Below are 12435 nucleotides of genomic sequence, written 5' to 3' on the forward strand. Positions count from 1 at the left end.
CTAGATGATTTCATAAAAATGTTGAATTGGAGTAGAACCTAGGTGGCATAGAGTTAAACAGAAAACAATTATTGTGAAAAGCACAGAATAAACTTACTTTGGTGTTAGAGAATAAATGGCAAATTATAAGTATTGATAGTGTGCAAATCAAAAGAAAACAAAATTTTTAAAAATTTTCACAATCAATCTATGAAATAAAGGGATTGGGAAAACTGAGTATCTTCACATCGATCAAATGTGTGATATGTGATTGTGTGTCCACACAGAGGCTATGAAACCTATTGTCCTATTTCCTATCTGGAAATGCAACAAAGTTATCCTGAAGACTGAAGATCAACGTTATTTTTTAAAAGCTCTAGATTATACAGACTTCCTCTTTAATTCATTGTCATTCTAGAATATTCTAGGGGTACTCACCCTCTGAGCTGTACTGCAGACAGCTGAGTAACTGTCCTTAGTGCCCTGCAGGTGAGCGTACACATTTTGTTTTAGTTTTGCTTGAAGGTGGTCTGCACACTGGCTGATCAAATTGTCGCCTTTACTTTTAAGGTTGTTCAAACGGTCTTCAAAACCTGCAATTTCTTCCATCATTGCCTGAAAAAATGGAAAAAAATACAGAGTTCTCATAATTTCACCTTTAGTTTTTAAATAACCAATTTATCAAAAAAGTTTAAAATCAATCATTTCACTGTTTAATGATGTTTTTGAAAGACTTTTGCATGTTGCCTTACTAACCAGATTCACAAACAAAAAATCTGTTTTTAACGATACTCTCATGGGGAGAGGTAATGAGTTTAATAGATTAAGTTATATAGGGATGATGCAGCAACCGTTAAGATGAGAGTGAATTCATGGATGACCTCAGCTATACAGTTACAGAGATATCTGTTCCATGGTATTATTATCAGCAAAATGGGTGTCCATACATTTTGCAGCTCTATAAATTATAACTCTGGTATAATTTACATCTAAAACAACCCAATTACTACTTAATCTAATTTACTAATATCTAATTAATAATATAATATCTACGATATAATAATTGACTGCCTTATTAGTAATTTATAGTTATATAATACCTAACTTACATTACATAGTATTTATAGTAATAAAAATAATATTTACCATGCACCATTTATTAAGTACCTGGTATAGTCTAGGAACTGTATATATCCCTAATAAGTGTATATTATCATCATCATTTTACAGCTAAGGAGATTGAAGCACAGAGAGGTTATATAACATGCTCCAAGTCATATCATCAGTAAATGGCAGGGCCCCGGGCTCTGGACCCCACTCTGCCTGACTCCAGCTTGTACACACCCCCATCCCCATATGTGGTCTCCAGTGAGCATTTTCACAGATCCCTTACAGAGGGGGAACCAACTTTTTCAAATCAGGTTTTAATTTCCTTACGGCGATACAATACTAGCGACAAGTGGCACATTCCAACACCAGGTTTCCTGGGTTGACACGTCGATATACTTAAGAGAAACTCTAATGGGATCTCAGCAGCCCACAGTCCACCATGTTCTGAACTGGTGCTGGGTTAATGGTTATCGCATACACACCATATCGAAAAGAACCGTTTGTCTTTGAGTTGTTATAGAACCACTGCACCATGAGGTTATTGAGGGCATTTCCTCGGTGCCTAGTAGAATATATTGTGTACTTGCTTTTCTATTCTTATTTGCTACATAAAATTTCCTCCTCAACGTAAGGCATCCTGCAGCCTGAAGAGGTTAACTGGCTTTCTTAAGACACACTACATATTGAGCACATCATGACTAAAATTCAGTGTCCCATTAAGGTCACCAAAGTTGCTCCATAAAATTGTGACTGCATGACATCTGTCATCTGGCACATATAATTACTACCAATACATAATAATAAAGATCAGAACAGTGCATATCAGTAACCGTGCTTCGTGGTTTACAAAATGCTTTCGTGTACATCATCTCCTGTAACGACCATGACACCACAACAGCTCCGTGATGGGGCTGGTATCTTTATTGCCCTTTAGAGAACAGCAAAAGGAGGAGTCTCAGAGAGTTTAAGTTCCCCTGGCTAGGAAGAACAGAGTCTGGCCAGGATCCAGACACCTTATGATTACTATTCCTGTACCCTATCTTTGGCCACACTTTTCTAAAATAAAGCTAATATCTTCCTTCGATAAATTACTTTAGAAACATTAAATTCTTTGGGGGGCTGGGGGGAAACTATTAGCTGGGAAAAACACCACGATGTGTCTAGAAGTTGAAAGCCAGGATTGAACTGTTGTCGCTTCACTTAAATATTGAATTCCACTGTTCTCAGTTATCAGATGTTCTTGAAACTCAGACCTGATTCTTTAAGTACAGTTGTTATGATCCAGAGATGTGTGCTCACGCTCTTTCTCTCTCTCTCTCTCTCTCTCTCTCTCTCTCACACACACACACACACACACACACACACACACACACAAGAGCACAGCTGTTAAAGCCACCCTGCATTCTTCAGCATGTTAGAGACAGGCGTACCTTGTGGTGAGCCAGTTGCTGGGTAATTGTCTCTAGACTGCTTGTCTCCATGAGGTCAGGCGCCACCAGTCTGCCTGACATCTGTAGCAGCCACTTTTCTACTTCTTGGAGCTCACTGTTATAATCTTCATGGTCTTTGACTTTCGTCTCAAGACTGCAGACGTGCTCCTGTAAAGCCAGGCACACATTAGAGATGAACTTCAAGGCAAAAATCTACTCATGACTGCCTTATATTTTTTAAAACCCAGTGCAACTCATACGGTAAGTACAGTTACGTATTTCAAAAAATTACTAGGAGCAGAAAAAACACAAAGAATCTTCACACAACTTAAAATCCCCATCTGAGGGGCACCTGAGTGTCTGATTCTTGATTTTGGCTCAGGTCATGATCTACGGTTTCTGGGATCAAGCCCTGAGTCGGGCTCTGAGCTGACAGGGCGGAGCCTGCTTGGGATTCTCTCTTTCTCTCTCTTTCTGCCCTTACTCACCCCCAAAATAAATAAATGAACTTTAAAAATAAATAAAATAAATCCCTATCTGGATAAAAGGAAAAAGCCTGACTCATACGAGCCCTTAATATTCTGAGAAATAAAGTCAAAACTCCTTTTTGGCAAATAAGCACATTTTTACTTATTTTAAAAAAAGTTTTTTAAATGTTTATTTATTTTTGAGAGAGAGAGAGAGAGAGAGAGCACGAGCAGGGGAGAGGCAGAGAGAGAGGGAGACACAGAATCCAAAGCAGGCTCCAGGTTCCCAGCTGTCAGCACAGAGCCTGACGTGGGGCTCAAACTCACGAACCGCGAAATCATGACCTGAGCTGAAGTTGGACGCTTAACCGACTGAGCCACCCAGGCGCCCCAGTCACATTTTTAGTGAATTTCTGGTTTCACCTTACCTTTCCCGCACCACAGAGGTCCTGGTAATCACTTTGAAGTTTATCCATTTTGTCCTTTAAAGTGACATCCTGCACCAACTCCAAGAGAGCTTCACCTTTCTCTCTCACTGATTTTATTGATGGTTCATGGGACAGCACCATTTGTTGAAGTGACTTGAATGACAAAGGAAAAAAAAAAAAAAGCCAGCTCATCTATGTGATCAAAGTAAATATATACATATGTCTGTGCCGTGTGTGAGACTATCTACCTCAAATAAAGATCTCATAGATATTTTTATAAATCAATAAGTGTGAAACATTAGAGAATAATCTTTATGATTAATAAAGTTTTAAAATACAGAATAAAAGTAACACATCACATAGCCATACACATGTGGAGAGGGATGTATGGAAAAGGTGTACCCTTGGCTAAATTTAACATAGTTCATATTTCTGTTTTCCACCTCATTTCTTCCACTGGAGGAAAAAAAACTCAATACAAAAGGCAGCGAGGTGTTATCATTTGACTTTGGATTCATGCAATTAACTGCAGCTTGAGCTAGATGTGAAGTTAGAGGGACGGATTCCAGCAACGACATTGCTATAACAGGCTAAACGTGCTATTTAAATATATCAAGAGCTCAGTGAGGGGGAGGGAGGAAAACCGGTTGTGATGCTTAGGTGGCATTTTCAAAGGCACACTGTTACCCTTGGCAGAAAAACCCAGGACAGGAATAGACATATGGCTGGAGGAAGAAACGCTTCGGAAAGGAAAAGCTGTGAGGCAAGCCACCACGCTGTAACACTTAAAAACTGTTGCCAAATAAGTTGGGTCAAATGTATTCCACACATATTATTCTACATATAAGCCTCAATGAACTGTTTCAACATTTGAGCAGGTGAAATACCTATGTCTATCTATATGTCATGTATAGCTGTATCCATATCACCACTTATTCTTTCAAAAATTAATTTCTAAAATGTGAAGCTACCGGTGGTTAATTAGAACTTATTTTCTTACAAATGTGGTATCTCATTCTCAACTTACCACAGATCAGCTTATGGGCATTGGGTACCACAACGTGAAGGAAAGACTCCATACAAAAGAGATAAAATTCATTCGTATGAGATCCTGATGCTAGGAAGATTTATCTCGGGTACCCATATACCTGAATCAGGCTATCAGAAAAGATCGCCATTTAGTGATGCAATCTGAGTATCAAGCAGGTATGATTCCCGAATGGAGGACTAAGCCTGATGCGGCACATCTAGCCAAATAAATCTACATCACTCACCGCCAGTAGAACAGACATGTTAAGGACATTTTCCAGCACCCACGAAGGGTGACACACACCAGGAATCATGTTCCTCCACCCAGTCCTACAGGCGTGACCTCCCCGAGCATTTGTCAATGAGGAACGGCATCCTACCTTGTATTTAGATAACTGAGCTTTTTTCTCATATAATTCCATTTTGGGTTCTTCAGGAGTGTGTAGAATTTCTTGGTATTCTGATATCCACTGAGTTAGTGCTTTATATTTATCCGAGAACTCCTTTGCTAAGAGAAGGCCTTTTTCCAGAGTCATGTGCTCTTTCCGGACGGTGCTGGTCAGTTCCTTCAACTGCTCCACATGCTCATGGATGTCTTTCCTTAACATCTCTGCCTCGCCATCCTCCAAGTATTTAAGAGCCCTCTCTCCTTTCTCTCGGGCTGATTTCAGCAAACTGTGGCCTTTCTCCATGTCTTTTAGCAAACCCTGAGGAAGAGAGGGAGCAGGAAGCAAATAGAGAGTTAGTATTATTTCTTTCCTTTTAAAGAAAAGGCTTTCAAGTTCCATTCTCGAGTTTCCCCTTAAAATACACTGTTGAAGTTTTGTAACCCGATGTGACCGGCCAGGAATCAGAGTCCTCTTTTCCTTACTTCAATATAGGTTTTAACAAGTCTTGAACAATATATTATTTCCAAATCAGAGACTTAAAGCAACAGCAACAAAAACAAAAACCTGACCTTCTTCTCATCCTCAGTAGTATTCCTAAAGATCTGAGTGAAAACTCTTTTGTTAATACATGGTGCCATGAATTTGAGATAATTTTTTTTTAATTAAGCGTCAAACTGGAATTCAGACCTGAGCAACAAAGTCTGAGTCATTCAGGTAAAATCACATCACAAATCAACGAAAGCCAACTTTTGGCCTTACAGAGATTACAACATAATATTTGGAGGGAAGAGTGAGCCACAGACCATCACTCCTCCTGGGGAACAGGATGAGCACACATGCTCCCAATACCTGTGCGGGGGAAAGGGCCAACAGGGTGCAAGAACAGAGGTTGGGAGACAAGTCCAGCGTATGCCCGCCTACCTCCAACGTCTTCATTTTTTTCCCCATCGTCGCTTTATCTACTCTGTCAATTTTGGTGGCCACGTTCTTGAAGTTTTTATGAGTGGAGCTGTACCAATCAGAATAGGAACTTAGGGATAATTCTGATTCCTCCAAACTCTGGATCTCTTCCTCCAGGAATTGTATCTGTTCCTTTAAAAGGAAAAACAGAATTGGACAGGAAATTAGAGACCTGTACCAGGGCCTTTCTTGATAAATGTGTGTCTTCACCAGAAGTTGAAGGAAGGGAGAAGATTTCTGCTTGTGAAATGTGCTGGCCGGTCGTGAGCAGCTGGTGATGCACTCACCAGCACTTGGAGAAGAAGGGCCTGGTATCTGGAAGTGAGCTGGGTGGCCTGACAGCCCATGCTGCTGCTCACATGGTTCTCGTCCAGCATCTCCTGAGCTCTGGCGCCCACATCCTCAACTTCATCTTTGTACGCGATGACTTCCTCGTGCCACTTCTGAAACGATGTAAATGTTGCAGGAACCGGGTCAATCTTAGGCATTAGGGTGTAAGACAAATGTATGTATCTTCATAATAGGAAATGATGTCAGTGTATGTTCAGAATATATTTATTCTGCGACACAACTTTGAAAATATACTATATGTCCCTTATGAAAAATGATATAAAAACTATACCCTTCTTATTTGGGCACTTTTCTGTATATATTACACTTCAGTATAAGAAAAAAATATATAAAATCATCATTAATATATAAAATGATTTTAGTGTATGTTTAGAATATATTTACTCTGAGATATAATTTTGAAAATGTGTCATATATAACCTTCATGAAAAATTGTATTATAATAACACAATAAAAACCATACCCTTTATGAGTTTGAATACTTTATGTATTAGACTGGCTCGAAACGTTTTTTTAAAAAAGACAGAGTCACATATATTTTTATGTCTTCTGTTGTACTCAGATAAATTTTAAACTGGATGAATAACGATAAGAAATTCCAAAGGCCTAAGTATTATTTTGATCATGCCTACTGAATTTGCATAAAAGTTAGAATAAAACTAATTATCAAGTATTATTTCAATGCACTACATTAGAGCAATTTCAAATCATAGCCATAAACTTAAATGATTCATTTCATAAATCATTCATATATCTTGACGAAGCAAGGTAATAGGGTATGGGAAGAAAATACAAACTATTTCATTAAATTATATTTTATTAAAGACTAATTTAGGATTCTATTGAGTATTTGCTGTTAGAAAAATGTTCCATAAAGTAATCCATTTTTGTAAGCAGAAAGAGGTTTTGCAAAATTTAAACCTTGGACAAGAGTTACTGAATATTTTAAAGAAACACACTATGCAAGGTCATTGCTACTTTGACAAAGACCAAGAACTGATAGACTTTGTACCTTCATCTGATGTAACTGTATCTCCTTGGCTGCCCGGTTAGACTGACGTCCAGTCCTGAGACTCACTTTGTCCTCCAGTGTTTTGAGCCACTCGTCTACTTGCTGATACTTTTGTTCCATCAGCCTCAGTTTGTTGACCACATTGTTGAACTGAGTCCGGGTCTCAGACAGTCTCTGCTGGTAAGCCTGCCAGTCCTGCCGGAGGGATTCTAAAGCCCGGTCTTCTGTCTGAGGGATGCCGGATGGGATCACTTCCTCCCTGGTGTGTAGCACCGAATTCAACAGCACCTGCCCCTCGGCGCAGTGCACCTGTAGCTCCTGTGGGGGAAACGTGTGGCTGTCACACCTCATTCATATTTTACACCTGTACAAGTTATCATGTCTCACCCAAGTCAACAGTGCCAGCTTGAACTTCACATTAGAAAATCCTTATTTTATTCTCGATCTTACAAGAAATGTGCACCTAACACTGAACATCATTTCTCAAGTCAGAAGACTCAGAAGTATTTCCAGTAAAATAATCCTAATGCACAAACACACAAATTTACACACACGTATACTCCAACATTTGTCTTCACCGTCTTAGAAGGTTTCTGAAATTTGGCTTTTCAGCTTTCAGGCAAAAATACCTGTGATTAAAGGGGTTTTATTTAAAAGAATAACCAAATCTTCTTATGGCTCATAAACTACAAAAAGGCCTAAGGCTTCTTGCTTTGACATTAATGGGGTCAGTCTATACTGTGGCTGAGAAAGGAACCATGGACCCTTTGTTTTGCTAGGAGAGATCCTTTGCCAGAGCTGTTCTAGGGAACGTGATGGTCAAGAGAAGTTGGACCTGGAGAGTACAGGGCATACAAACCCGGGAGGCCAATCTTCATAACTGCCCCGTAGCTGCTCGCAGGTACAAAATACCTTTTCTTCCACCAGAGCATAAGCCCCAAAGATTTACCCTACAAATTTGGTATGAACGAAGCCTTAAAGAGCAAACAGTACTTTTTATAGAAAGAAAAACTCATCTCCTTAAGGAGGTTGGCAAAAGAATGTTATATACTTGTATATCTAATGTATAAGGAATCTATACCGTTACTTGATCTGATCATCTAAAATTGAAAGGAACCCAGTGAAATCGCATTAAGAATGTTAGAAGTACCAACATTTTTAGTTAAAATACAGTAGTATTTTTTAAATCTTCAATATAAGTTCAAGCCATTTGAAATTGCGCTGACCATCTTTTTAATCCACAAAGATAGCCATGTCATATGGTTCAAACAAATGGATGCTTTTTTTCTTAGCTATGATGCCACTCTAAGAATGTTGTAATGTGAATGTTTTATAAGTGGAAAAGAACAAGATATATGGTGAAATACTAATCAAAATGTCCACCAACAGAAATTTTATTCCAAAATTCATAGTTTTTTAAAAAACTTAACTTTGTATAATACTTTCTCTTAATTCAGGATTGGCAAACTTTTTTTTTTTTTTTTTTTTTTTTTTTATAAAGAACACAATAGTAAACATTTAGGCTTTGCAGGCCATACAGTCTCTGCTGTAACTACTTACCTCTGCCACTGCAGCACAAAAGTATCCATAAATGATACATAAGTGAATGGGTAAGGCTGTGTTCCAATAAAACTTTAAATTTAAATTGTAAATGTATTTACAATTAAATGTTTAAAATGTAAGTATCACGGCCATAGGTTGTAGCTTACTGGTCCTTGCCCTAAATTTATTAATCCTCCCACTATATCACTTTTTCCATATTTTATAACAGTTTTCTTTATCATACGAATCATCACTATGTTGGGTAAATTCTTATATGTCCCATGTTTCAAGTATTTATTCTGAAGGAAAAATACGGTTCAATATTTTACAAATCCATATGTGCGATGACCCATATGAAGCCTTCAGTTTATAGAAAGTAACTTGTAAATGTGGCCCAGACAGCTGGCCACACCACCATGCGTACTGTAGGACCTCAGGACGCTGAGGAAGTTCTGCCATGCAGATGAAATATCACGGTTCTCCATCAGCTATTTCCACCACTAACATCTCTTCTCCTTCTTAAGTGGCAACTCAAAATAAGACAACGTAAAAACCAACATGTGGAGAGACAAGAGGTACCCAGTTCAGGCCGCGCTACCACTGACTCAAGTGAAACATTTTCCTCCAAACAGAACAAGAGAAACATCTGCTGGTGACAAGTGACTTATTTGTCCCAGGTCCCAAACAGAAGGCTAGAGAGCTTGGTGTGTGCTTGCCAAGAATTTGAAGTGAAGTGCTGAGAGGGGTCATTTAGCAAAAACAAAGCCAACCCTACTAGAGGAAATGACAACGGCTACACGTGGCAGACCAGAGTCCTTATTATTTTGAAAGAGAATCGATTAGATCCTTAAATAAGCTAATGAAATTAGGACCCTTTGAACGTCTCCCTCATAGGTATTTCATGAGTGGAGCATCATTTAAATGAGTTTTGCTCCCGTCTCATTTAACCCTTCCTTCGGACAGCTCTGTGGGGGACCCTGAATGGGAGAGGTTCTCTCTTGCCCCAAGTCATCCAGTGTGAGGTCCCACACCAAGGATTAGAGTCCAAACTTTCTAATCTCAGACTTGTGCTCCTGCCATTATACACTCCCCAGGACTTAAGTGAAATAGCCAGAAATTTTACATGCCAGTGATAACCTCCGAGACCCTGTTGTTTTCCCTTTGTGCAAGCTACAGGTACCTCTTGCCCAATCTGGAAGCGGTTCAGGGTTCCAGAGCTGACAGCCATCAGGGCTGATACCATGTCAATAAATCCCAACACATAGCTGGCGGCACATGGATTTGTCTCACCGGCCTTTCTCCATTCTCTACTCTGTGTGCCTCGTGGTCCCTTCTAGGGCCACCTCCGAACCCCTCCCTATCTCTCTAGGTAAAATTGGGGGGCTCTCTTTGATGTTCCTGTAAGATGCCTTGAACCAGTCTATTCTTGATGACGTTGCTCATTTTTCATTTCATGATTCATTATTCCTCACTAAAGTGCAAGTTCCTTGAGGGCAGGAATCATATTTTAATCATCTTTATGTGCAGTAGCTAGGAAAGCATCTGCACAGCATTAGGTATTCAATAGATGCTGACCGAGTAAGTAAGTAAATGAGTGAGGGCCACTTTCCCCACTAGGTCTTTCATCTTGCCCTGCATTGCAGCCTGCCTGCCTGAGCTAATTCTCGTTCAGCGGTGTGGGAGCTTTCGGCTGAAACTAGATGGTGCCATCAGTTTGACTTTGAGGAATGTCATGTTCTACCGACTCCTGCTGCTAGGCTCCAGTTACAATTCATCCTTTAGGGAGCAACAGGCAGGTGGGCCAGTCAACACCATCAACTAGACCATTAGCCATTGCCGACAGCGGCCACCTTAGTAGCTGACCAGATTCCTCAAGTCCCAGTCCTGCTCTGTCTAAATTGTCCACCTGAGGATCTCAAATAGCATATACGACTGAGATCCCAGAATGCTGTAACTCAGGATCTCCCTTAATGGCTATCAGCTCTTTACAGGATTCAAGGTCCTATTAACTTCCCATTGCTTAAAATAATAATTCCATATTCAGGATGAAAATTCCTGTAAGATGAAGTAGATTTTACCTGAAGATCCCGCAATGTTGTCTCATGAGTGTGAGCATCACCTTCAAGAACTGAATACCGGTCAAGCTTTTCTTGTTCTTGCCCCAGCCAAACTTCAAATGCCTTGAGGTCTCTCTGATACTCTTGGTGCAGGCGAACTAGTTTTTCCGACTTGGTTACTGCTTCCTGTGATGAGCATTTAAGATGGTTAAGAAAGGAATACATTACCGCATGCAGTGTTGACGTAGTATGTGAAAAGAATTCACTTTTGGAATTTCAGGAAGACATGATTATTAAATCACTGGCATATGATTTCCTAGAAGAATGAAACTTTAGCTTTAAGTAAAAAATACAAACACATAATATCAGGATGAAAAGGGGTCTTGAGGATTATTTAGTGGAATTAACTATCGATCTCTGAATTCCTTATGAAATGTTACATGGGTTTGCCAAACAATGAATGAATCTTACTTGTCATAAGAAGACACTTTTGCTAATGAAGAAAACAGAAATTCTTATATTGTGCCTTAAGTGAGGATTGGGACTCGTGTGGATTTAATTTTCCATGTTCTTTGTCTAATGAAGTAAGATGTGCTTGAAAGTTATTATTTTCTTTGTGAGACCTAAATGCAGAACGATAAATATTACTGGTGATTATTTACTGCTTCAGAAAACTCTCATCACCAGACATATGAAAACACTTACACATCTTCATTGTGATGCTATCCAAATTTTTTCTTAAATTGGCTAATTGCTGGGAATTTTTATCGAGAATCATTTTCCTTCTGTAACTTTCATGTACTAACACCAGATGACAGTTTTTGTTTCTGCCAATGTTCAAAGTACTAACATTCATTTGTTCTTTGTGCTTTCACAAAGCATCATTCCAGAAAGTAAAGGAGTCTTTAAGGAGGCATAGGTCTAAACCCTCCTATTTCAGTGCACCTGCGTGGAACACGGGTAGCAATACCTTGGCCCTCTCCGTGATTGCTCTGTATCGCTCCTGAAGATCCTGGAACTCTAACTGGGTGACATAGTGCTCTGTCATGCCAGCCCCTTTGAGTTCAATGGTCTCCAGCAAGCTGCTGTAACTCAGCACTTCTTCACTTAGTAACTAGAGAACATTTAAAGGAAAAGAAAGAGTTACCAAGTATACCGACACATCAGTAACACTGCTGAAATTAAGACAATTTAACTGTGTTGTTGACAAGTGACCTCAGGTTTTCTATCTACAGACAGGTACCTCGATAGATCCATCCGTCTATACGTGTGTATAAAGCGTGTGTGTAAGTATATTTGATATCTGGCTCAGAACTCGCTCTGAGATATTGATTCCAATTGACTTTGGCATCTTAAACTTGATTTGTCTCCTGATCTGCACTCCATTCCCATACCTTCCCAGGCCCCACCAACCCCCAAATCCCCTTCTCCTTCAGTCTTCTCTCAGATAGTAAATGCCACCACATCCCACCCAGATGGCCATCTCAGACCACTGGAAGTCACCCTTTCTCCCTGCTCGGTCATGCCATCTATGAGGAAATCCTGTTAGTTCTGTCTCCACGTTATACCCTGACATTTGTCCTCAAGTCTCCTGCAAATACTCTAGCCCATGCTGCTACAATCTTTTACTGGACTCGTGCAATATCCCGCTGGGCAAATTCCCCGCCACCAATTCTTGCTC

General features: G+C 39.7%; 1 protein-coding gene across 18 annotated transcripts in view; it reads right to left on the reverse strand.

Annotated features, from left to right (window-relative positions):
- Positions 1 to 12435, reverse strand: part of SYNE1 (spectrin repeat containing nuclear envelope protein 1) — a 470951-nt gene that overhangs the window by 199098 nt on the left and 259418 nt on the right. For all 18 annotated transcript variants that reach the window (XM_078447468.2, XM_078447476.2, XM_078447472.2 and 15 more), the window contains 9 exons: positions 11725 to 11868; positions 10776 to 10940; positions 7156 to 7473; positions 6080 to 6235; positions 5754 to 5924; positions 4824 to 5150; positions 3415 to 3567; positions 2520 to 2687; positions 418 to 594 (listed from right to left, as the gene is read on the reverse strand). In XM_078447468.2, the coding sequence (XP_078303594.2) occupies positions 418 to 594; positions 2520 to 2687; positions 3415 to 3567; positions 4824 to 5150; positions 5754 to 5924; positions 6080 to 6235; positions 7156 to 7473; positions 10776 to 10940; positions 11725 to 11868 (1779 nt within the window). The remainder of the gene's footprint in view (positions 1 to 417; positions 595 to 2519; positions 2688 to 3414; positions 3568 to 4823; positions 5151 to 5753; positions 5925 to 6079; positions 6236 to 7155; positions 7474 to 10775; positions 10941 to 11724; positions 11869 to 12435) is intronic.

This window comes from Panthera onca, chromosome B2, assembly GCF_046562875.1.
Source record: "Panthera onca isolate mPanOnc1 chromosome B2, mPanOnc1 haplotype 2, whole genome shotgun sequence".
In the NCBI taxonomy this organism is placed as follows: Eukaryota; Metazoa; Chordata; class Mammalia; order Carnivora; family Felidae; genus Panthera; species Panthera onca.